The sequence below is a fragment of the Ranitomeya imitator genome, chromosome 7 (assembly GCF_032444005.1).
Source record: "Ranitomeya imitator isolate aRanImi1 chromosome 7, aRanImi1.pri, whole genome shotgun sequence".
NCBI classification, from domain to species: domain Eukaryota; kingdom Metazoa; phylum Chordata; class Amphibia; order Anura; family Dendrobatidae; genus Ranitomeya; species Ranitomeya imitator.
In genome coordinates, this window is record NC_091288.1 from 179,048,107 (window position 1) to 179,075,396 (window position 27,290).

A 27,290-nucleotide genomic window follows, 5' to 3' on the forward strand; every position below is an offset into this window, starting at 1 on the left:
TAAGGCCTTATGGTACATACTGTACAGCAAGGGTGCCATGTGTATATCAGGTGTTAACTTATACTGAGTCAGATTTTAAGGGGATGCAGATCTGCAGATTTTGATAAGAATTTTTCCACAGACAGGATTTCAATAATTGCATAGCAGTGGGTCACAACCGTGTCATTTCTGGAACAGAATAGGAGATTATTATTTTTTTAAACTCAAACTTAAATGAATGTGCATTGGTGCATTATATTGTACTTCACTTTTTTTTACTTTGAATTTGCTGTGCCCAAGGTTCATTTCATATTCTACACCGAAAATCAGCAAATAATCTGCTGTATGTGCACATGGCCTTTTGTAAAAATTTGCAGAATGCATTATTACCATCAATAAGAAGGACAAAAAAAAACCAAAGCGTAAATTAAAAGCATTATTTGTTAGACAGTTTTAAAATATGCAAAATTAAGCAAATACAGAGGCTTCTAAGCACAATGCAGGGAATCACACAATGTTGTAAATAGCGGTAACACATACATGAATATACAGGTAGAGATACTTATCAAATATTCTTGTGTATTGAGAGATAAAATCTCCTCAAATAAGAAGAATGGGCAAACAATCAATAAGTAGTGCACAGACATGTACGTGTCTCCGCCGCCCCAACGCGCGTTTCGCTCTTTCTTTGTCACGCCGATAACGGCGATAAGGGGCAGGATGACGTACTTGGACCCGCACCTGTCCCTGCCACTATAAGGGGCCCTGGCTTTCCCTTATCTCAGGGGTACCTATGATGGTTAGGAGGCCTGAGCCACCAGCGTATCCCTGTCTCCTGTGCAGGCCCTATCAGTGGCCCCCTCTCCCCCCCAGGGAGGAGGACTGCACCAGTGTATAAATATGACAAGCAAACAGGGTATGCAGACAAGGTAACTAAAATCTCAAACTCACCAAATGCTCACACAACCACAGAGGAAACACAGAGAAGGGAAGAGAAGGAAAAAACTAGGAAGGAAAACAGGTTTAACATGCAACCAAAACAGCAGACACCAATCTCTGTAAATAAACCTCCAAGCTCCTAACACCACGCTCCTTCAACCTCCAAGCCAGGCATCAGAACTGATCACTGACAACAGTTGTAGTCAAGGCTGAGTCTATATAGGAGAGGAGATTGCGAAAACCAATTCAGCTGAGAGTCCTAGCCCTCAGCAACGTTAGCAACAAGGTTTAACTCCTGCCCTGCTGGCAAAAGACAGCCAGGTCAGAATTCAGGAGAAGAGCTTCTGTTCATCGTGTGTAAACGAGGCCCAGAGCGCTGCGGTTCTCTGGATCCTCTCTGTCGCGGTAGCCCCGTGACATTCTTCATCAGGAGTGCGCGTGATCCAATTTGCGGAGCCACTCGCAGCATTCTGCCATTTTTTTCTCATGCCAAATCGGTCTGTTGAAAAAAAAAAAAAAAGCACTGGTTTATAGTATAAGATTGGTTGGAGTGCCAGCCGATAAAACATTGGATAGCACTCATCTGAGTAATGCTCTGGTGTGAGCGAGCCCTCAAGGACAGGTTTCCTGTCTAGAGAAAACGAGTGTGATTGGCTAATTAAGGGTATTTAAGAATCTAGTCATAATTTCATTTTCTTTCTTCTATTCTTCGAGGACCCTTTTTAGCAAAGAGAATACAATATGTGAAAAAGCCTTCTTTTATGGTTATACATATCATTTTTTGTTTTAAAATAAAAAAGGATTTGGAATTTAGAGCATGTTGATTTATACTCTGTTGCTTCCTTTGTTCTTACAGATTTATCAGAAAGCAAGGTCTGGACAGGTTATTCCTCGAATGTGACACCCACATGTGGCGTCTCGGAGACAGGAAGATCCCAGAAGGCATTACTGTAGATGGTGGATCAGACTGGTTTCTTCTAAATAGGAAATTTGTGGAATATGTGACCTTTTCCAATGATGATCTAGTTACAAAGATGAAGCGATTCTATTCCTACACTCTGCTCCCCGCCGAGGTATGATACATATATACCGTGTCTATGTTATATGAAACCATGGAGACTGCTGATTAGTTAACGAAGTCTCTTTACACGGATCTAAGGCGTGCATTTTAATGTACTCCTATATGGAGCCTCTGCACAACGTACGTAGCATACCCGTCTTCATTAACCTATATTAAAGGGAATATATCACCAAGACATTTCTGTACTAGGGGAATACTTTAGAAATGTCAATAAGCTAATTTACCTTTCATCAACCCCATATTACATGTATTAATTGTTCCCATATTTTGTATTTCTATAGATATAATGTGCATCTCCCTGTCAATTATCATCTATATCATGGCTTGTTACTGTATGAACCAGATATTACATGAACTATTACACACAGAACATTTTTTGCACTCCAAAGTGTCTTTTTATACATTGCTGAACTACCGTAATTGACAAATTGTGCCATACTGGTAAATTTGTGAGATGGGTCTTCAGGGAGAAATGAATATAGCTCCAAATGAAGACAGATATTAGACACTAGATGGTGGCCCGATTCTAACGCATCGGGTATTCTAGAATATGCATGTCCACGTAATATATTGCCCAGTCACGTAGTATATTGCCCAGTCACGTAGTATATTGCCCAGCCACGTAGTATATTGCCCAGTCACGTAGTATATTGTCCAGCCACGTAGTATATTGCCCAGCCACGTAGTATATTGCCCAGCCACGTAGTATATTGCCCAGTCACGTAGTATATTGCCCAGCGACGTAGTATATTGCCCAGCCATGTAGTATATTGCCCAGCCACGTAGTATATTGCACAGTCACGTAGTATATTGCCCAGTCACATAGTATATTGCCCAGTCACGTAGTATATTGCTCAGTCACGTAGTATATTGCCCAGCTACGTAGTATATTGCCCAGCCACGTAGTATATTGCCCAGTCACATAGTATATTGCCCAGTCACGTAGTATATTGCCCAGTCACGTAGTATATTGCCCAGTCACATAGTAAATGGCCCAGTCACATAGTATATTGCCCAGCTACGTAGTATATTGCCCAGCCACGTAGTATATTGCCCAGCCACGTAGTATACTGCCCAGTCACATAGTATATTGCACAGCCACGTAGTATATTGCCCAGCCACGTAGTATATTGCCCAGCCACGTAGTATATTGCCCAGTCACATAGTATATTGCCCAGTCACATAGTATATTGCCCAGCTACGTAGTATATTGCCCAGCCACGTAGTATATTGCCCAGCCACGTAGTATATTGCCCAGTCACATAGTATGTTGCCCAGTCACATAGTATATTGCCCAGTCACGTAGTATATTGGCCAGCCACATAGTATATTGCCCAACCACGTATTGCCCAGCCATATAGTATATAGCAGAGTCACGTAGTATATTGCCCAGCCACATTGTATATTGCCCAGCCACATAGTATATTGCCCAGCGACGTAGTATATTGCCCAGCGATGTAGTATGTTGCCCAGCCATGTAGTATATTGCCCAGTCACGTAGTATATTGCCCAGCCACGTAGTATATTGCCCAGCCACGTAGTATATTGCCCAGCCACGTAGTATATTGCCCAGTCACATAGTATATTGCCCAGTCACATAGTATATTGCCCAGTCACGTAGTATATTGCCCAGTCACGTAGTATATTGCCCAGCTATGTAGTATATTGCCCAGCCACGTAGTATATTGCCCAGCCACGTAGTATATTGCCCAGCCACGTAGTATATTGCCCAGTCACATAGTATATTGCCCAGTCACGTAGTATATTGCCCAGTCACATAGTATATTGCCCAGTCACGTAGTATATTGCCCAGCTACGTAGTATATTGCCCAGCCACGTAGTATATTGCCCAGCCACGTAGTATATTGCCCAGTCACATAGTATATTGCCCAGTCACATAGTATATTGCCCAGTCACATAGTATATTGCCCAGTCACATAGTATATTGGCCAGCCACATAGTATATTGCCCAACCACGTATTGCCCAGCCACATAGTATATAGCAGAGCCACGTAGTACGGTATATTTCCCAGTCACGTAGTATATTGCCCAGCCACATAGTATATAGCAGATCCACGTAGTATATCGCCCAGCCACGTAGTATATTGCCCAGCGACGGAGTAGATTGTCCAGCCACATAGTATATTGCCCAGTCACGTAGTATATAGCAGTGCCACGTAGTATATTGCCCAGTCACATAGTATATTGCCCAGCCACATAGTATATTGCACAGTGACGGAGTATACAGCACAGAGCCACGTAGTATAGAGACTTAAAAAAAAAAAACATATACTCACCTTCCGAAGGCCCGTTGAAGTCCTGCTATACTCACCCTCCACCGCCTTTCTCGCTCCTCGCCACGCTCCCGGGACCACTCCATTGCAAGTGGCAGCTTCCGGTCCCAGGGCTGGTGTGAGCAGGACCTATGATGACGTCGCGGTCACATGACCGTGACGTCACGGCAGGTCCTTGTCACACACCAGCCCTGGGATGGGACCGGAAGCTACCGCTTGCAATGGAGCGGTCCCGGGAGCGTGCCGAGGAGCAAGAAAGGCGGCGGAGGGTGAGTATAGCAGGTTTTTTTTTATTATTATTTTTAACATGACATATTTTTACTATTGATGCTGCGTAGGCAGCATCAATAGTAAATAGTTGGGGACACACAGGGTTAATAGCAGCGGTAATGGAGTGCGTTACACCGCGGGCCGTTACCGCTGCCATTAACCCTGTGTGAGCGCTGAGTGGAGGGGATTACGGAGCGGGCGCCGGGCAGTGAGTGCAGGGGAGTAGGGGAGGGACTAATCGGACTGTGCCGTCGCTGTTTGGTCGCGGCAGCCATGACAGGCAGCTGCCGAGACCAATCAGCGAATGAATAACCATGACAGAAGGACAGACAGACAGACGGAAGTACCCCTTAGACAATTATGTAGTTGATTCCCCCTTAACTAATGTAGACACTATACAGTAGCTTGAAAAGAAAGAGACCCCATAATAATGGATGTACGGCCCTGAAACTTTTCTTAGGTGGCTAGTGGTAAGATCCAGGAGTCTGATGCATTCTCAGGACTCATTTAGACGTCCAATTTTCCCACATACGAAAAAAAACAGAACGATTATTTTGATCAAAGTGTGGTCCGGGTGTCAACTGTTTTTCTCATACGTGGAGAAAAAAAGTTTCTCCACCTTTTCCTTTCTGACAGTCCATGAAAATTGTTCCTTTTTTTTGCATGGGCCAATGGACTTGCATTGCCGATTTTGATCCGACCTCATGAGTTCCTAAGGACTTCTCGGTCCATGAAAAATCATGGACACATGAATGGCCCTATAGACTATCGCAGGTACGAGTGTTAGCTGTGAAAAACACGGATAGGGCACAACGTGAAGGAGGGCATGGTCATTTAGAGACTTGATTACATCCAATAAAAGGAATCTGTCGGCAAGATAGATCAGCCCCCCCCCCAAAAAAAAAAAACCACATTGATATGAGCATGTGGGTCAGTGAAAGATAAATGCATATGGACCTTTAAATCCACTATCCTTTGGCTGAATACAGTGAAATCCCCGATTTTTGCAATATGTAAATGAGACATTAAGTGCTTTGTCATGCTCCAAGCACTGAGATTATTTCCATTACTAAAGGTACCTTCACACTGAGCAACTTTACAACGATAACGATAGCGATCCGTGATGTTGCAGCGTCCTGGACAGCGATGTGTTTGACACGCAGCAGCGATCAGGATACTGCTGTGACATCGCTGGTCGGAGCTAGAAGGCCAGAACTTTATTTAGTCGCTGGATCACCCGCTGTCATCGCTGTTCACTTGTAACCAGGGTAAACATCGGGTTACTAAGCGCAGGGCCGCGCTTAGTAACCCGATATTTACCCTGGTTACCATTGTAAATGTAAAAAAAAAAAAACACTACATACTCACATTTCGGTGTCTGTCACGTACCTCGCCGTCAGCTTCCCGCACTGACTGTGAGCGCCGGCCGTAAAGCACAGCGGTGACGTCACCGCTGTGCTCTGCTTTACGGCCGGCCCTCACAGTCAGTGCGGGAAGCTGATGGCGAGGGACATGACAGACACCGGAATGTGAGTATGTAGTGTTTTTTTTTTTTTACATTTACAATGGTAACCAGGGTAAATATCGGGTTACTAAGCGCGGCCCTGCGCTTAGTAACCCGATGTTTACCCTGGTTACCCGGGGACTTGGGCATCGTTGGTCGCTGGAGAGCTGTCTGTGTGACAGCTCTCCAGCGACCACACAACGACTTAACAACGATAACGGCCAGGTCGTATCGCTGGTCGTGATCGGTGGTAAATCGTTTAGTGTAACGGTACCTTAAGACGCACTGGACCATAAGGCGCACCCCAAATTTGGGGTGAAAATTGCAGACAAAAAGATTTTTTATAAGATGGGGGTCCGTCTTATTGTTCGAACTTACAGTATCTTACGGTAAGATTCCTACGGTTGGATTACATGCATTTCTTGGAGTTTGTTCCTCTGGCTGACCACAACCAAATCTCAGCCTCAGATGTTCTTGCAGTTGAAGAATGGTCTCCAACAATAACAGATGGTAGACCTCCTTCATATAGCTCATAGTGGTTTCACCATATTTTACTTCATTGGGTTGTGGGACTTGACCTGTCAGTCCACGACTACTACTAACTCCCTCAGGCAACCATGAAAATCTGGATGTCCGTTAGAACAGTATGGTCTTCCAACAGCATCAACTCTCCACCAGTGGTGCAAAACTGACTGTTATGTGCCAACTTCTCTCCACTCGTGTGATAGTGCCTTTGGTCCACTTTTAAACAAGACAATGACACTCCAACCTTCTGTGCCCACCCAAGACGACCAGGCCAGAGAATCACGGCTGGACAACATACAAAACATATTGGGCCTCATTCATTACTGTGTTTTCTCAAAAATTCTTGTGGCATAAACCACCTTGAAATGTTGCAAGATTTTTGCACAACTTGTAGTTACATAAAAACAATTGACACACTTGGTGGTTTTACACCAGTCTTGGAGAGCTCCTCCAAAGTGATTGTAGCTAGCAGGACAGGGGTTGTTCACCCATCAAATTTATCAGTATTTGAGTATTTGCACCACTATGGTAATGTAAATGACATCAGAAATTTACGACAGCTCTTAGCTTGAGTAACATTTCTGGCGCAGATTTACGACAGTTGAAAGATGTGCCTAATTCATTAAGAGGTGTGGGCTTTTTAATAAATTTGACATAATGTAACTTCTTCCAGACTTGCCTTCATTAAGACTGGCGCCAAAAAAAAATAAAGATCCTAGGTCAGCCCTAAAGTAATACTGAAAGAAATGAATTGGAGTATAAGTTGGTATATATGTAACGTGTAGGAGCATGTTCACACTGGCCATTAAACAGACAAACCTTAGGTAGAAACAAAATGATCATGTACCCAATGTGGTGAAACGCTATCTGAGTGAGTTGGGTGACACTCCCTTGGCATGGGATTTAATCACTCAGGCACGATTTCTACACTTAAGTCAGTCTATTTGGTTTATTAAACATCATAAACAGGGATATGCACAGTTCATTATGTACATGTCACGTCCACCAGTCTGTTCATGCTTCAGATAAACGTCTCTGGCATATATAGAGTCCCCTTTTCCGGGGTTACCTTTCAGGAGCTCAACTCCTCACGCTGATTCCATGTCAGTCCTGGCTTTGCCAGCACAGAAGCCGTCCCAGGCTCTGTAGGTCCATGGTCTCTCAGGTGCTTCCAGGAAGACTTCCCTTACAGGAGCTTCCAACACAGACCACCAGGTCCATGGTCTCTCAGGTGCTTCCAGGAAGACTCCCCTCACAGGAGCTTCCAACACAGACCACCAGGTCCACGGTCACTCAGGTGCTTCCAGGAAGGCTCCACTCACAGGAGCTTCCAACACAGACCATCAGGACTCACACTCTCACCAGGTGCTTGGAGGACTCCAGTCCATCCCAAGACAATCCAACACCCTGAGCATTCAGGTCCACAGTCTTTCTAAGTGCTTCCAGGACGTCTCCACTCCCAGGAGACTCCAACACAGACCTGACCTTGCACATGGACCGCACAGATCCATACACTCTGAACATGTGACCAGACCTCAGTCACATTATATGGTTGTAACCACTCCCCTAGATGGGAGTATGTGTGGTTAGCCAGTCCCGCCCAGCTCACCAGCTAACCCTATAAGTCCGCCCTTATAAGTAAACACAACAAACTCTTGTGGAACTATAAGTCCCAGCATAACCATATCATTTTGGGCTTACAGCGCAGAGCACCTTTGCGACACATACCGGCCATTTACAGTCCTGCCGGAATTTGTCTCATCACCATAATTATGCCTCGAAGCGCATCCTGAAGCACACACTCAGCACCCCCTGACTGTAACATGGGTCACCGCACCACATATGCTATTAGTAAGTAAAAAGCATTAGTGCATATAAATAGCATAACGCGCTTAGTAAACACTGTCGTTGATCAAAAAAAGCATAAAAGCCAGAGTCAAGATGTACTCAGTCAGGACGGTCCTAAGCTCTAGTATTAAAACCATACCGTGTGTCAGAAATGACCTCAATGTGAATAAGGGCCTAAAAGGGCCAGGGCCCAACTGTAGACGCCCAACAATAGGAAGCTATAGAAACATAATGCCCAGCTTAAAGAAAGGGAAGGCTGCACCCTTACCTGCACTAAGTGCAAAAACCTAGAGCAAAACAAAAAAAAAAAAAGAACTGGATTGTAAGCTAGCATACATGCAGTGTGTAGGAACATGTTCACACTGGCCTAAACAGACAAAACCTAAGATAGAAAGACAATGAGCAGCCCTAAAGTAATATCTGTGCGTGACCATGCAGTAGTATATAGAGGGTAAAGAAGATTGGGGCCCAATAGCAAAAATCAAATTGGCCTTGCATTTTTTGCTGTTTTTCTCTTCCTTTATATTATAGATGTTGTCCTTAGTTTTGGACAAAGCAGCTACTTTTGAAAAAAGGGGGTCTTTAACAGATTCTTACAAAGGGGATGGGACTAACCCGGATAACCTACCCCCCTCAGTTATCTAAATTGTTTCTAGTATATAGTTATATAAAGCTGTCTAAACACCCTTGCCATTCTCAACCACAGAAGGATCAGGGTGTGAATACTTTCTCTCTGCGTAGTAGAGTTTTTTGTCTTTTACACCACACGCTCCCTTCAATCTAGGCCATTGCGCATCTCCCAGACCGCCGGTTGTCATAATTTGACTGGCTGAATTCAGCACACATGTTAAATAATCCATTTTAATTCCATTTCAGTTACAATCACCTTTTCCTCTCAATTCCGATAACCTTTTCGTCCATTATCTCACAGAGAATTTCTGTATCATTATGAAAGGACACAGGGCAACGGATAATTGGGAAGATTCGCTGCGCTCGAGTGAAAATGCATGCCTTTATCATTTTAACCAGCCAATTCATGCATAAAACACATATTCACTGGGTTGTCACGTAGTATTAAACAATGTGAGGGGGATTATTTGGACGAATACGCTAGTGTTAATGCCATGTTATTTATTTATAGATCCTGATATTTCCACCCAGAATTGCACTCCCTCGTCTATGTTCGATCTGCTGTCCTCTTATCATTGTAAATTGGTCAGATAAACACAAATTATTGAATAGTATGAGAAAGTATTACAAAGTGACACGTGCACATCACAAATATCTGACATGTATGCTATGCTGCGATAAGAGCTCTGGAAACTGCAGGCCCAAGTCCTGAGTCTGATGACGTATTTTCTGTCATGGACTGTTTTCATTTTGTCTGTATCACTGTAAAGAGAATGATATGGATATAACCTATATAGGCAAAAGTATTGGGAAACCTACACATCATACCTAGGGGAGCGCTAAGTGTCGAATTGGGCCCACCAGTAAGCAACTCAAGGGCCGCAGTTTTCAGCTACATGCAAATGTGACATTATCCTCAATCATAAATTTATATAACAATGAACTGGGTAGATTGTTAAGTTAATAAGATGCCGCCATTGTCTGTACATTATATTGTAAGTATATTGTGCCAAGTACTGCTCAAATAACTCTTACACAGGGGCCCACCGGAGGATTCTCCTGTTCTCCTGTGGGCCAGTCCAAGCCTGGGAGCTTTTATGACCTCCCTTTCTAAATTTGTAGCCTTTAATATGGAGTTGATTTCCCTCTTCTGGGAAGACTTTGTACAAGGTTTTGGGGTGTATCTTGGGGAATTTTTGAAAAGCATTTGTGAGATTAGTCACTAATGTAACAGGAGATAGCCAGGCTCATTGTCTCCCTTCTAGTTCATATGAAAGAGGTTCGATGAGGTTGAAGTCAGGGCTCTGTGCTGACAATTAAAGCTACGTTCACATTTGCGTTGTTGGGCGCAGCGTCCGCGACACAACCAACAACGCATGTACACAACGTAGCGTTTTGAGACGCATGCGTTGTCATAAGATCGTACAGAGCAGGAATTTCGGCGCAGGGAAAACGCTTCAAGTAGCGTCCTCTGCGCCCTGTCTGTGCGTCAATATGACGCATGCGTCGTAAAACGCAATACAACGCATACCGGCGCATGTCCATGCGCCCCCTATGTTAAAAATAGGGGCGCATGACGCATGCATCGGTATGTGTCGACGACGCTGCGCTCATCAACGCAAATGTGAACGTAGCCTAAGCTGTTCCACACTAAACTTCCACCCAATCATGCCTTTATAGACCTGTTACTTTTCCAAACTGTTACCAAAATGTTGAAATCATATATTTGTCCAAAATGTCTTTGTATGCTGAAGCATTAAGGTATCGCTTGACTGTAACTGAGTGGCCTAAGTCAACCCCTGAAGAACAATCCATTATAGCTCAATGTTACAGTTGTCACAATGCAGTCAGATTTCTTCTGATGACATTCACCAAACCCAAACTTGTCCATCCAATTGCCACGTAGAGAGCAGTCATCACTCCACACAACACATTTCAACTGTTCCAGATGCTTTAGATCACTTCATCATATACTTGTCATTGTGCTTGGTGATGTAAATCTTGAATCCTGCTTATCATTGCTATGACACAGCAGTGCCTGTCTCTTGGTCTGAGACCATCCCAACCCCACCTGTGATTAGCAGCTCAGAGTCTATAGCCATTGTATATAGAGAGCCTGGTGTGGGCGGGGTTAGATGTGGTGTGGGCGGGGTCAGCTTTCTCAGCTCCGCTGCATTGCTAAATCTAAAAATTCTGATTGTGTCAGAACGGCTGTAGCCAGGAAACAATGTGATACATCGCTGGAATCAGGATCTCCTTGTCTACATCATGCTGCTCTCAGATGAGGTAGGAAAAACCTTCTGACACATTCCCTTGAACTCCACAGGAGGTTTGGAGCTCTGAAGTTATAAAGTTAGCAGATCATTGGCGACATGTATGCAGTGACCTGGCTTTTTAACTTTTTGTGATCTCCATTCTGTGGAAATGCTCGTTCGCAAAATATAGGCTCTAAATGAATCTTTAAAGGGAACCTGTCACCAGTTTTGTCCTGTGTCAACTAAAGCTATGACCTTAATCAGCACCTGTATTGCAGTCCATCAATGGTTATAATCCCCCCTGACTCCTCTAGTTTACACCCAAAAAAACCTGTTGATGTTCTCCAGCACTGCAGGTTAATCCTGTCGGTCCGGTCCGATGGGCGTGGTTTCTGCGGTCTCCATCCCTCCTTCCTGTTTCTCTATCCCTCTTCCTGGCTGCTGATAATCCTCCTCCTGCTGCCTTCTGCATCATTCACCTAACCGCGTAAAATCCTGCCTGTGAAGAAAATTGCCAGCTCGATCCTGTGCACTGTGCTCTCCCCTACTGCGGGCAGAGACTAAATTATAACGACTCATGCACACTTTTGTTTTGGGCTCTGCCCGCAATAGGTCATAGTGTGCAGATGTGAGCTGGTGATTTCTCTAGGCAGGTGTGAGACTACTCCCGACTAGGTGGATGAGACAGAACGCGTCATCCACATTAAGTAAAGCAGAAGGACGGCTATCAGTACCTGAGACGAAGGATAGAGAAGCCCGGAGGAGGGATGAAGACAGCAGAAACCACGCCCATCGGACCGGCCGACGGGATTAACATACAGCGTGGGAGAATTTCATAAGGCTTTTGGGGGGTTATACAGGGGACTCAGCAGGTTATGAAACCATTGATGGACTGCAGCATAGGCACTGATTAAGGTCATAGTTTAAGTTGACTCAGGACAAAACTGGTGACAGGTTCCCCTTAATATAGAGTTAATTGAAAGTTGCGCTTGACTCTACATTTAAGTCAATACAAGTTTTGGAAACCACCAAAACCATGATAGATCCTCCTTTTCCCCAAACTTTAGGAATACTTTAGGGAGGTGATTGCCAGAGGTGGGAACCCCAAACTATTAGACATTTATGGTATCACCTGTGGATATTTTGTTGACTTTTAATGTAATTTAGGTTCTCAATAGTTGAATCTCATGCATGATAGTTGTATTAGAAACTTAAAGGGAACCTGTCACCCCCAAAATCGAGGGTGAGGTAAGCTCACCGTCATCGGGGGCTTATCTACAGCATTCTGTAATGCTGTAGATAAGCCCCGATGTAACCTAAAAGAGGTTAGATTATACTCACCCAGGGGCAGTCCCGCTGCGGTCCGGTCAAATGGGTGTCTCAGGTCCGCTCCGGCGCCTCCTATCTTCAATCTATGACGTCCTCTTCTGGTCTTCACTCCGCGGCTCCGGCGCAGGCGTACTTTCTGTCCTGTTGAGGGCAGAGCAAAGTACTGCAGTGTGCAGGTGCCGGGCCTCTCTGACCTTTCCCGACGCCTGCGCACTACTTTGCTCTGCCCTCAACAGGGCAGACAGAGTACGCCTGCGCCAGAGCTGCGGCGTGAAGACCAGAAGAGGACGTCATGGAATGAAGATGGGAGGCGCTGTCCCGGTTCTGAGACACCCATCGGAGCAGGACCGCCCCTGGGAGAGTAAAATCTAACCTCTTTTTCTCCTCTTTCAGGTAACATCGGCGGCTTATCTACAGCATTACAGAATGCTGTAGATAAGCCCCTGATGATGGTGAGCTTACCTCACCATCGATTTTGGGGGTGACAGGTTCCCTTTAAAAATCCCAATAATACCTTTCCCTACACTTGTGTGAAGCTGAGAAGATTTGCAGTAAATAGCATAGAAGACCTAAAAGACTATACAATGTAGAAGGAACATAATGTCCTAAAAGCAATTCCGTCAGTAGCGTGGCAACATTATAAAGAACAGTCACTTCAGCATCAATTAACTTAAACCATTTTTATCTTCTTAAGTAGCCCGTATGAAACACTTTAAGAAGCAATTTCATGTTATGTTTGACCCTCTAGGATCAAGGCTGTAACATCCATAGTAATCTTATTTTTATGTAAAGGATTTTCAGCCTCTACACAGTTTAATAAAATGAATAAGCCATTGCTGTTTCTCTGATATTGGTGCCCGAGGCTTTAGAAATGAGATCAAGAGCTGAAATTAGGATGGCTTTTTTGGGGATTTTTCCTAATTTACCAGAGACCTTTTCTTTTGCCACTATTCATCACAGCTACTTTACATGTTATAGAAACTGAAAATCAAGTGAAAAGTCTCAGTTCAAGTAAACATTGTATGATATATTCAATCTGCTTTTGTCATTGTCGAAATGACGCCGTTTATTTCATCCAAATAGGTGGAAAATGTTGTACTCATCTTTAATCTTACATATATTATTATGGGGACTGAAGGTCCAAATTTCCATATCATATTGTACTGCAGCGATCATTAGAGGGAAGTTGTGAACACTGATGTATTAAACAGGTTGCATGTTATGTTAAAAGGGTTGTCCACTATTAGACGATCTCTTTTACAGCTAAAGTGGCCAAAGTCAAATAAAAAACCATGTACCGGTACTTACATCCAAATGTCAGCGCTCTCTCTCTTAGCGGTCATTGTTATATCATGTAACCACTGCAGTCAATCAACAGACCTTCAATCGCTGTCTCCCAGCTGTCAATCAGCAGAACTTCACTGAATAGTAAAAATCTGCAGCTGATCAGTGGCTGCTGATTGACTGTGGCAGTCGCATGATATAACAATACCATGTGTCCTAAAGGAGACAGTACTGACCACAAAGAACTGGCACCAGTCCCGGAGATAACTATATGGGTTTTTTTTTTACTTTGTTTTACACCTACCAATTTAGGTGTTAAAAAGGGTGTTGTTGTCCAGCAGTAGAAAGTTGCATAAGAGCTGGGAACCATGTGAAAAAATTAAGCTTAATTAATCCCCCACCAATACAGCACTACCACTCTTGTGGTCCTCAACAGTTCTGAAGTTATCACGTCATTTGCAAGACGTCTTATGTCAATCATTGACTTCAGTGATCACATGGTGTACATCTAGGATTCACTACTGAGGCAAATGATTGTCATTGCAGAATGTTGTGATAGTCATGCTGGGTATGTGTGTCTGGAATTTGAAATAAATCACCAACATTATCACCAGCAAAGAACACCCAGACTATCACACTTCACCATGCATTTTTCATGGTCGGGACCACATGTAGAAAGCATCCACTTATCTTTCATTTATCTCACAGACATGGATTTCAGTTCGTATAAAAAATATCAAATTTTGGTTACAGTACAGATTTCCACTAATCTAATGTTCACTTTTTGTGTTGGTTGGTCCAAACAATTCTCCTCTTGTTTGTAGTCCTCAGTAGTTTCTTCTTTGCATGCCCGTTTCTCGCAATTTCCTCTGGACAGTTGATGTTGAGATGTGTCTGCTACTTGATATCTGTGCATCATTTATGAGGACTGTTATCTATGGTATTGTCAATTTGTGGTTTATGAGGCTGATAACTTGGATGAACTTATCCTATGCAGCAGAGGTAATTGATGGTCTTCCTGGGGCAGCCCTCTTGAGAGTCAGTTTGATCTCAGTAATTGATGGTTTTCATTACTACACTGCCTACAAGGTTTTAGAAATTTTATGGATTGACTGACATTTATGTATTTAAGTGCTGATGGACTGTCATTTCTCTTAGTTGAGTGGTTCTTGCCATATTTTGGTGTAGGACAGTTGAGAAATAGGGCTCAGCACTCTAGGGAACTGTGTATCAACACTGCATCTGGAAAACACACCTGATGGGCACAAACACTTTCTTATTCCACAAAGATGAATGAATGATGAAGAGACCTGTGTAGTCTCGAAAGCTTGCAATTTGTTACCATATTTTCAGTTAGCCATTAAAAGGTATCAACCACTGAGGACTCTCAATTCTAAATATTTTTTTATTCCACAAATAAACTCTTGATGAGGGATACGTCTTCTTTGACAGCTATTCCAGGTGAATGCCAAGTGGGTTTAAAACTGTCAGAGTAAAAGGGGTGTACTTTGAAGAATCTAAGGTTTAAGAAAAATTCTGGTTTGTTTTACATGTATTTTTTTTACTCCTTATTTCCATATATGTAATTGTGTTTTTTCTGCCTTCAGTCTGAATCTACAATGTGCACCTTCCATTAAGAATAAGGAAAACCATTGCAAGAACAGGTGTATCCAAATTTTTTACTAATAATCAGTGCACCAACCCTGTAACAGATCATATATATTTCCTGTTGCAAAAGAAGTACAGATATAATCTAAAGATATCTGGCACAACACATAATCTGTCTGAGGGCCACCCACATGCAAAATATAGTGTGTTCTTATCTGACAGAGAGGACATTAGTGCCTCTCAGTAACTGAAGGTCATACAGATTAGATAAGTCAGCCAAACCCGGCGATTTTACTGGAATTAACCGACCATCAAAAGCAGTGTTTCTCAACTTCAGTCCTCAAGTGCCACCAACAGGTCAAGTTTTCAGGATATCCTTATCCAAGAAGTATCGTTTCTCCTTGCGGAGAGTGACATGATAAGCATGTAGAGGTGAGGAGACTTAAAGCCGCAATGCTCCTCTGGGAAATATGCAAATTGTCTCTTCAGAGAGGAAGAGGACTGGAACTCTAGTGCCACTTATTGGAAGTAGCAATCCTAACAGTCAATGTCGACCCTTTACCGAGCCTTGTCACATGACTTAGGATAATAGCCAAACCAGAATCTCAGTGTCTGCAAATTGAGATTCTGGTTTGGCTATTATCCTAAGTCATGTGACAAGGCTCGTTAAAGGGTCGACATTGACTGTTAGGACTGCTACTTCCAATAGGTGGCACTAGAGTTCTAGTCCTCTTCCTCTCTGAAGAGACAATTTGCAGGATATCCTTAGTATTGCACAGGTGATAATTTCATCATCTGCTCATGCATTAATTCCATCACCTATGCAATACTAAGGAAATCCTGAAAACATGACCGTTGGTGGGTCTTGAGGACTGGAGTTAAGAAACACTCATCTAAAGTGTATGTGGTCTCTTTGTTAAAAGATGGTGTCAGGTGAGAGAAGGATTTGACTTGTTTAACTTCAATGGCCTATCCCTTTTTGGCATAGAGATAAGAATAATCTGGCAGTAGCTCTCTCAGCGAATACAGAAATGCAGGCCAAGTATTCCTGTGTATGGAGGAATCGGGAGAGATTGATGTTGGCTATCTGTCAGGTTCACTTTAAGGCCTGGGCGCAACTGCCATATCTTCTCCTCTTGTAGCCATTTTCCTCCTAGAAGAGTGATTCCAATTGTAAGCATCGCGGCCTAGTGGCTATCATTGTAACCTTACAGCTCTAGCATCCTTGGTTAACACCTGACCAAGAACAGCATCCTGGACAAATCTGCATGTTTTCTTATAAAATCAGTTCTAGTGTGTGACATAGGGAATTAGGATTGGGAGCTCATTTGGAGACAGAGACTGATGTGAATGGTAGTAATCTCTGCAGCACTGCAGATTTCGTTAGCACTATGTAAGCAATGGGAGCTAAGATTCGGAACCCCCTATTGGGGACAGGTGCCAATGTGAATAGTAGTAATCTCTACAGCACTGCAAAATACGTTAGCACTCTGTAAGCAATGGGAGCTAAGATTTGGAGCCCCAATGGATACAGACACTGATGTGAATGGTGGTAATCTCTGCAGCATTGCAAAATACATTAGCACTATGTAAGCAATGGGAACTAAGATACGGAAACCCCCATTGGGGACAGGTGCCAAAGTGAATAGTAGTAATCTCTACAGCACTGCAAAATACGTTAGCACTCTGTAAGCAATGGGAGCTAAGATTTGGAGCCCCAATGGATACAGACACTGATGTGAATGGTGGTAATCTCTGCAGCAGTGCGAAATACGTTAGCACTATGTAAGCAATGGGAACTAAGATTCGGAACCCCCCATTGGGGACAGGTGCCAATGTGAATAGTAGTAATCTCTGCAGCACCTCAAAGTACGTCAGAACTATGTATGCAATGGAAATTAAATGATATACCCCAGTGTAATTACCCTTACATACTAGAGCCTATTAACAAACACAATTACCTGGAAAATAAACATGTAAGCACTAGGAACATACACGCTTCATGCAGAAGTCGCTCTTGGTCATATTTGAACCCAGTTATACAGATAAATATTTGGGAGCTACAGAAGAATATATAAACTATACATAGTTTTGAATCTAGATATATTCTTTGGAAAGAAACATTTCCTGAGCCTGTAGGCTAATATTTACATGGCTTCAAGTATACTTGTGATCGTCTCAGTATGGCATCACGGCATATAAAAATGTAAATATAAGAAGCCGATAGTATATGCACATAGTAAACAGCCTCCGTATATTTTCTGTCCATATAAAGATTTTAACGTACAATATGTTTTGGAGCCTGGATGCCTTTCTAATTAGAAAATGGCAGCAGAAGGCAGAATGTTCCCGCACTATCCAAACATATTCTCCTTTTCTAACCAGTTTCATCAATAGAATTTAAACAAATTACAGTAATCATCAGGATACGAATTTGGTTCCTGTCTCTTCTATGTTGCTGCTAGGTTATAAATATAAACTAGATGGTGGCCCGATTCTAACGCATCGGGTATTCTAGAATGCACAGCCACGTAGTATAAAACACAGCCGTGTAGTATATAGCATAGCCACGTGGTATATAACACAGCTCACGCAGTATATAACACAGGCATGTAGTATATTGCACAGCCCACGTAGTATATAGCACAGCCCACGTAGTATACAACACAGGCCACATAGTATATAACAGAGCCCACGTAGTATATAATACAGCCCAAGCAGTATATAACACAGGCATGTAGTATATAGCACAGCCCACGAAGTATATAACAGCTCACGCAGTATATAACACAGCCCATGCAGTATATCACACAGCCCACGCAGTATATAACACAGCCTATGCAGTATATAACACAGGCCACGTAGTATATAGCACAGGCCACGTAGTATATAGTAAAGCTCAAACAGTATATAACACAGGCACATAGTATATAGCACAGCCCACACAGTATATCACACAGCCCACGCAGTATATAACACAGCCACGTAGTATATAGCACAGGCCACGTAGTATATAGCACAGGCCACGTAATATAAAGCACAGGCCACGCAGTATATAACATAGCCCACGCAGTATATAACACAGCCCAAGCAGTATATAACACAGCCCACGCAGTATATAACACACTCATGTAGTATATAGCACAGGCACGTAGTATATAACACAGCCCACGTAGTATATAACACAGCCCATGCAGTATATAACACAGCCCCCTCAGTATATAACACAGGCTCATAGTATATAGCACAGCCCACGTAGTATATAACACAGCCCACATAGTATATAGCACAGGCACGTAGTATATTGCACAGCCACATAGTATATAGCACAGGCCACGTAGTATATAGCACAGCCCACGCAGTATATAACACAGCCCATGTAGTATATAACACAGGCCACGTAGTATGTAGCAATGTAGGCGCCATATCCCTGTTAAAACAAAATAAAAAATAGTTATATACTCACCTTCCGGTGGCCCCTGTATCCAGCCCAGGCCTTTAGCGATGCTCCTCGCGAGACCGCCACGTGATCTTGGGTCATTGCTGCAATGCATTCTTGGGACCGGAGCACGAGGAGCGGGAAAGGCTGCGGCGGACTTCGGAAGGTGAGAATATAATGGTTTTTTAAAATTATTTTTAACATTCTATGTTTTTACTATTGATGCTGCATAGGCAGCATCAATAGTAAAAAGTGAAGCGGTGTTTAAATCCCGCCCCCATCTCGCTGATTGGTCGCGGCCTGCTGACCGTGACCAATCAGTGACTCGAGATTTCCGTTACAGACAGACAGACAGACAGAAGGACCCCTTAGATGATTATATAGATAGATTATATTCTGCGGCAGGTCATTTTTTTTTTCAAATCGGAATTTCTTAGTTAAAATAGGAAATAACTTAGTAAAGAATGACAGGAAAATGGATCCATGGAATAAGGAATAACTCAATGTTGGGACTTTATAGAACTTGCAAATTTTTTATTTTTCTTTTTATTTAAAGACGAATTCTAAATAATTTATAGAAGAAAACATTGTTGTCATAGCAGCCAAATAAAAATAAATTTGAATAAACTTTAGCATATTAATTGTGACCTCGTTGTATCTTTCAAGTTTTCACTTTTTACTATGTGCCACAAATAAGTTTTAATGTAGTAGCTCTCATCAGTAGACATAACTAGAGTTGAGCGAATTTTTCAAAATATGCTTCCAATTATGATCGGCGGCGAATATTGTTTTTGCAATATTCGCCGAAACAGCCTAACGTCATTGGAGTCAATGGGAATAGAAATTACCGAATATGTTCGGAAACGATCAACAAGCATAAATTTGGCGCGAATGGGGTACCAATATGGCACGAATATGGCAAATTCAGATTCGGTAACCAATTCCGAACATATTCGCTCAACTCTAGACATAGCCACAGTTGCAGGGGTTGCTACATCCTCATTTATCATAGGTGGAGTGAACATGGGCAGGGCACCTCCTCCTCATAAACAAGGCAACATTAACAAACAACCAGTAACCAATTTGCCAACAGAATATGCCTTTAAAGCTCATAGTATCTTCATCCGTTGTCTTACATGGCCTTTCATCCACTGTATTTGCTGCTTTCCAGGTCATTTCTTGTGTTTGATTGAGTCTTATTGACTAGTAGACCTTTACACTTTTTTTTTCTTTTCGCTTTCAGTCTTTTTTTCATACTGTTTTGGAAAACAGCCCTTATTGTGACACCATGGTTGATAATAATTTGCGAATCACTAACTGGAATAGAAAACTGGGCTGCAAATGTCAATATAAACACATTGTCGACTGGTGTGGCTGCTCGCCAAATGACTTCAAGCCTTCTGACTTCCACCGCTTTCAGGTATGTATGTTTCCATTACACCTAGTTTTCTTTTATACAGATGCCCTTACTTTCCTATTATTTCTGTTTGTAGCATGAAAATATGTTAATATGATCACACTGCTTAAAATATTTTATCAGTTTTAAATGGGTATTCCCAACTTATGCAGTGATGGTTATATTACTAGGATATTACATAATCTCATGAATGGTGAAAACCAGATCTTTGGAACTTCATTGATACTTAAGAGTCATTGATTTAATGCAGTTGGCAGGACGCTTTGGCCACCTGCAATGTGTAGGAATGGCAGCTCTGTTCCATTCAAGTGAAAAGAACTATGACTATAACTACTAGATGGTAGCCCGATTCTAATGCATCGGGTATTCTAGAATATGTATGTTAGGTCTCGAGTTCCCGCTTCTGCACAGGGGGAATCTCGAGCCATCTCCACTGCGGTCTCCCATTCTTATCCAGCCGCAGTGGAGTCTGCTCAGCAGGGACGTCGGTCCCAGCGTCTTGCTCAGTCTCACGCTGTACAGAGAGTTACTGCTGCTTCTTCAGCTTCTGCCATTAAAGTCAGGGCTGGTCAGCAGCGAGCGGACTTCTCTGGGACTAAGTCCTTGTCTGCACACACTGAGCATGCCCAGGGCAAGATCTCCCGCTGGAGATCGAGGATCATGTGCTCAGGCTCTGCAGCACATTCCATTGGTCCTCTTGGCAGGTCTTGGAAGGGCAAAGTTTCTGTGGCCACTTCCTGTGCTGCAACTATATAAACTGCGCATGACCGCACGGCCATGCGCTACTGTACAATTGTTAATGTGTGTATGTTGTGAGTGCAAGTCGTCCTTGGATACCCCTACCCTATTGAATGTCTGTTCGCGGACGGTGTATGGTTGCTATCTAGCGCCCGACTTAGCCTACAGCACGAATCACACATTACAGCATCCAGTTGCTGTGACCGCCAGTACGGCGCCGTGCACTTCCTCTGTGCTTTCCTTACCCAAGCCTGGGTGGTTAGTGGCGTTCGTCAGTGCGGCACCGCATGCACTCTTGTGCCTTAAAATCGTTATTCAGTTTCCTTACACACCCACTTGCGGTGTTATGCCAGCAAGGGTCTAATCGGACTTCAATCCTAGTTGGGGTTGAGTTCGCTGACTACTTGCTCGCGCTCTATGTGCGGTACCGCGGTCCTGTGACGCAACAGGATCGCTTCCTTCACGTTGGGTGAAGTTTAACCCACGTGTGTATACTTATGAGTACCGCCATATAGTCCGTCGTTACTTGGCAGCAGGTTCCATCTCTGCACGGTGGACCCCGGGCTGCGAACGCACCATACTCTATCTGTCTTAATATTTGGTGCGTTCCGCTAGCCCTAACATTACACTAGCGCCAGGGTCTGGCTAGTAATGACAGACAAACAGCAATCCTTGCGGTATATCCAGCAGCTGGAGGGTAGGTTGGCGGCTCTTGAGAGCGCAACCTCAGCTGTGGATGTTACCGCAGTTGCTGTACAGGCTGCTAGCGTGGCTGCAGCAACCCTGTCCATTGCCACCCCTGCTCCGACATTTTCTCGCCTCCCGCTGCCAGAAAAATTTTCTGGTGATAGCAAGTTTTGTAGGGGATTTGTGAGTCAGTGCTCTATTCACCTCGAGCTCCTGGCTGCACCTTTTCCCACAGAGCGGGCTAAGGTGGGATTTATAGTGTCTCTCTTGTCGGACAGGGCGTTGGAATGGGCTACGCCGCTGTGGGAGCGTGGCGATCATGTGGTGCAGAGTGCTCCGCTGTTTCTGAGCACTCTGAAACAGGTCTTTTTAGGACCTCAAGTCACCCATGATACTGCGCTCCAACTGCTGGCATTAACTCAGGGTGAGTCCTTGGTCAGTCATTTCGCCGTCCAATTCCGCACTTTAGCTTCTGAGCTGGATTGGTCGGATAAAGCTCTTATCCCCATATTTTGGAGGGGCCTGGCTGACCACGTTAAGGACGCTCTGGCCACTAGGGAGATTCCTGCCACACTGGAGGAGTTAATAACTGTCTCCACTCGAATTGACCTCTGTTTTAACGAGCGGAGGTTAGAGCGAGCCCAGTGTAGGCAGAGGTTTCGGCTGGCTCCTACCTTCGCCAAACCTCTGGAATCTCCGGTCCTGGTTCCTGAGTCACATGAGGCCAGGGAAGTGTCATAAGCGGGATCTAAGTCCCGGACCGCTTGTGCACTCAAGGTCTGTCATGTTTGCCAGCAGTCAGGACATCTAGCCACCAGATGTTCTCAGCGATCGAGGAAACGTCAGCGTCTAGTGGTAGTAGGTGGAGGTACACTAGACACGGCGATGTTTGCCTCTAAATTGTCCTTTAAGGGGACAATTACTATAGGCTCATTCTCCCACTCGGTAGAGCTCTGCGTGGATTCTGGGGCAGAGGGCAATTTTATGTCTTCTGCCTTCGCCCAACGTCACGCAATACCCCTGGTTATGCTAGCTCAACCAGTAACGGTACGAGTGGTGAATGGGTCGGCACTGCCCTCACAGATAACACACCAGACCATCCCTTTTACTCTGTCCATGTCGCCATCTCATCAGGAGATTATATCTCTGCTCGTCATTCCTGAGGGAATTGATGAGGTCCTGTTGGGAATACCTTGGCTACGGTACCACTCTCCCCATATCGAGTGGTCCTCTGGCAGAATCCTGGGATGGGGCGAATCTTGTGGGGGTAGGTGTCAGAGGGAGTGCGTTCAGGTTGCTACTACAGAGGTACCCGCAGATCTTTCCTCTCTCCCCAAGCAGTATTGGTCTTATGCAGACGTGTTCTCCAAAAAGGCGGCGGAGATCCTTCCGCCCCATCGCCCCTATGACTGTCCTATTGATCTCTTGCCTGGTGCTGAGCCTCCCCGGGGTCGAGTCTATCCGCTATCTCTCCCGGAGACGGAGGCAATGTCACAGTACATCCAGGAAAATTTGGCAAGAGGATTCATTAGGAAGTCAGTGTCACCTGCTGGGGCAGGGTTCTTCTTCGTGCAGAAGAAGAATGGGGAATTGCGTCCATGCATAGATTACAGGGGTCTTAACGCCATCACCGTTAAGAACAAGTATCCTTTGCCCCTTGATATCTGAGCTCTTCGATAGGCTTCGGGGAGCAAGGGTATTTACTAAACTAGATCTGCGGGGTGCTTACAACCTGATTCGCATCCGTGAGGGGGACGAATGGAAGACGGCTTTTAACACCAGGGATGGGCACTATGAATATCTGGTGATGCCCTTCGGGCTCTGTAATGCCCCAGCCGTTTTCCAAGACTTTGTGAACGATATCTTCCGGGATATGCTTTCCACCTCGGTCGTAGTCTATCTGGATGATATTCTCATCTACTCTCCAGATATTGACTCCCACCGGAGAGATGTTTGCAAAGTCTTCGACCTCCTACGGGCAAACTCCCTCTATGCCAAGTTGGAGAAGTGTATGTTTGAGCAGGAGTCCTTACCTTTCCTAGGCTACATCATCTCTGCCCAGGGATTGGCTATGGATCCTGCCAAACTACAGGCTGTGATGGACTGGCAGGAACCCCATTCTCTTAAAGCGGTGCAGCGCTTTATGGGGTTCATTAATTATTATCGCCAGTTCATTCCGCACTTCTCAACTTTGGTAGCTCCCTTGGTGGCCCTCACCAAGAAGGGGGCGAATCCCAAATTGTGGTCTGAGGAGGTCTCCAAGGCCTTTAACTCTATAAAGTCACACTTCGCTAGCGCTCCCATCCTACATCGCCCCGATGTTGATAAGCCATTTATCATGGAGGTGGATGCCTCTTCTGTTGGTGCTGGAGCAGTCCTCTTCCAAAAGGATGCTCAAGGTCGGAAGCATCCTTGCTTCTTTTTCTCCAAGACCTTCTCACCAGCAGAGAGGAATTATTCCATCGGGGACAGGGAGTTGCTAGCCATGAAGTTGGCTTTCTCGGAGTGGAGACATCTCTTGGAGGGTGCACGTTTTCCCTTCCAAGTCTTCACAGACCATAAAAATTTGGTGTACCTGCAGACAGCCCAGCGGTTGAATTCTCACCAGGCCAGATGGTCCTTATTCTTCTCCCGGTTTCATTTCACCCTCCATTTTCTTTCTGGGAGAAGAACATTCGGGCCGACGCTCTCTCTCGCTCCGTTGTGTCATCTGCGGAGGAGGAGGAGGAGCCTCGGCTTATTGTCCCCACCGAGAGCTTGAGAACTGTGGCCCCGGTTTCGCTAGAGTCTGTGGGGGAGGCAAGACTTTTGTTCCATCCAATTTGCGACCGGAGGTTCTCTCTTGGGCACACTCGTCCAGGGTGGGTGGACATTTTGGTACCAAAAGGACATCTGAGTTACTGGCGAGGACGTACTGGTGGCCGCATATGGCTCGTGATGTCGCAGAGTATGTTCGGGCGTGTGTCTCTTGCGCCAAGAACAAGACTCCTCGGCAACGGCCAGCTGGTTTGCTTTATCCTCTGCCGGTGGCGGACAGGCCCTGGGAGATGGTCGGGATGGACTTTTTGGTGGGCTTACCCAAGTCTCGTAACTGCACCATTATCTGGGTGATCACCGACCATTTTTGCAAAATGGTGCACTTGGTGCCTCTTCCACGGCTACCTTCTGCACGGGCGTTGGCTGTCTTGTTCGTCAAGCATATCTTTCGCCTACACGGTATGCCAGACAAAATTGCTAGTGACCGGGGTCCCCAGTTTGCGTCTCGATTCTGGAGAGAGCTTTGTCGTCTACTCAGTATTGAGTTGAATCTCTCTTCGGCATATCATCCCGAGACGAATGGGTTGGTAGAGAGGGCCAACCAGACCTTGGTCACATATTTACAACATTTTGTTTCTGCCAGGCAGGATGACTGGGCATCCTTGATACCGTGGGCAGAGTTTGCACTTAACAATGCCGTAGCCGACTCCACCGGTCAGACTCCATTCCTCCTAAATTACGGCCAGCATCCGCGTGTTCCTGTGCCCATGCCTGTGTCTTCTGCTGACTCCAGGGTGGCAGACTGGGCTGTGGAGGCACGGGACATTTGGGACCGCACGCAGGATGCCATTCGGGCCTCCAAGGAGAGAATGAGGTCCTCCGCCGATGTTCATCGGCGCCCCGCTCCGACCTTTGCTCCTGGCGACTTGGTGTGGCTCTCCGCCCGTAACATCAGGCTGCGAGTTGAGTCCACTAAGTTTGCTCCTCGCTACTTGGGTCCCTTCAAGGTTCTCGAACAGGTTAATCCTGTGGTCTACCGTTTGGCTCTTCCTCCACGCTTGGGTATCACCGACACCTTTCATGTGTCCCTCTTGAAACCCGTATACATGTCCCGGTTTTCCGAGTCATCTGCCGGGACATCGGGTTCGTCTACGGACGATTACGAGGTGAACGCTATTTTGGGGTGCAAGGTGGTACGCGGCAAAAAGTTCTATCTGGTGGATTGGAAGGGTTATGGCCCAGAGGACAGGTCATGGGAGCCTGCTGGGAACATTCGGGCCCCACAGCTCATTGCTGCCTTTGAGCGTAGCGAGGCCCAAGGAGGGGGGGGCCCTAGGAGGGGGGGTAATGTTAGGTCTCGAGTTCCCGCTTCTGCACAGGGGGAATCTCGAGCCTGTACAGAGAGTTACTGCTGCTTCTTCAGCTCCTGCCATTAAAGTCAGTGCTGGTCAGCAGCGAGCGGACTTCTCTGGGACTAAGTCCTTGTCTGCACACACTGAGCATGCCCAGGGCAAGATCTCCCGTTGGAGATCGACGGTCATGTGTTCAGGCTCTGCAGCACATTCCATTGGTCCTCTTGGCAGGTCTTGGAAGGGCAAAGTTTCTGTGGCCACTTCCTGTGCTGCAACTATATAAACTGCGCATGACCGCACGGCCATGCGCTAGTGTACAATTGTTAATGTGTGTATGTTGTGAGTGCAAGTCGTCCTTGGATACCCCTACCCTATTGAATGTCTTTTTGCGGAAGGTGTATGGTTGCTATCTAGCGCCCGACTTAGCCTACAGCACGAATCACACATTACAGCGTCCAGTTGCTGTGACCGCCAGTACGGCGCCGTGCACTTCCTCTGTGCTTTCCTTACCCAAGCCTGGGTGGTTAGTGGCGTTCGTCAGTGTGGCACCGCATGCACTCTTGTGTCTTAAAATCGTTATTCAGTTTCCTTACACACCCACTTGCGGTGTTATGCCAGCAAGGGTCTAATCGGACTTCAATCCTAGTTGGGGTTGAGTTCGCTGACTACTTGCTCGCGCTCTATGTGCGGTACCGCGGTCCTGTGACGCAACAGGATCGCTTCCTTCACGTTGGGTGAAGTTTAACCCACGTGTGTATACTTATGAGTACCGCCATATAGTCCGTCGTTACTTGGCAGCAGGTTCCATCTCTGCACGGTGGACCCCGGGCTGCGAACGCACCATACTCTATCTGTCTTAATATTTGGTGCGTTCCGCTAGCCCTAACAATGTATGTAGTTTATTTATGAAGATTTAAGAATAATGCAATGAATACACAGGATTTTCTGGGTAAAATATATACATTATCATTATATTCTGTGACTGACAGAACTTGTTCAGTAAACGTGACCCGGCCCGGTCTTCCTCCTTACAACAGCATCGCTGTTACGTGAATTACGTTTTGAAAAGAATGATTGGATGCACTCAGCGCTTTTGGGAGGTGGTGGTCAAACCCAGTGGATGTTCCAGAGTATAGTAGAGAGGGAATGACCGCACTCTCGTGGAGTCTGAATTAAGTGTGATTTTATTATCGCAAGCACGACCAAATGTCAAAATGCCTGGAGACATATGCGTTAACAGGTACGCGGATGCAACAGCGCAGACAGTGAGGAGACAGTGGTACTTAAACCAACAACTATTTATTCGATTAACACATTCAAATGGGTGCCATCGGCACAATATCCAAGGGTAGCG

General features: G+C 45.0%; 1 protein-coding gene across 1 annotated transcript in view; it reads left to right on the forward strand.

Moving 5' to 3' along the window:
- The window catches only part of XYLT1 (xylosyltransferase 1), a 331,938-nt gene that overhangs the window by 269,868 nt on the left and 34,780 nt on the right, over nt 1–27,290 (forward strand). Inside the window, exons 6-7 of the mRNA XM_069734116.1 lie at nt 1,775–1,991; nt 20,229–20,405. Of these exons, the coding sequence (XP_069590217.1) occupies nt 1,775–1,991; nt 20,229–20,405 (394 nt within the window). The remainder of the gene's footprint in view (nt 1–1,774; nt 1,992–20,228; nt 20,406–27,290) is intronic.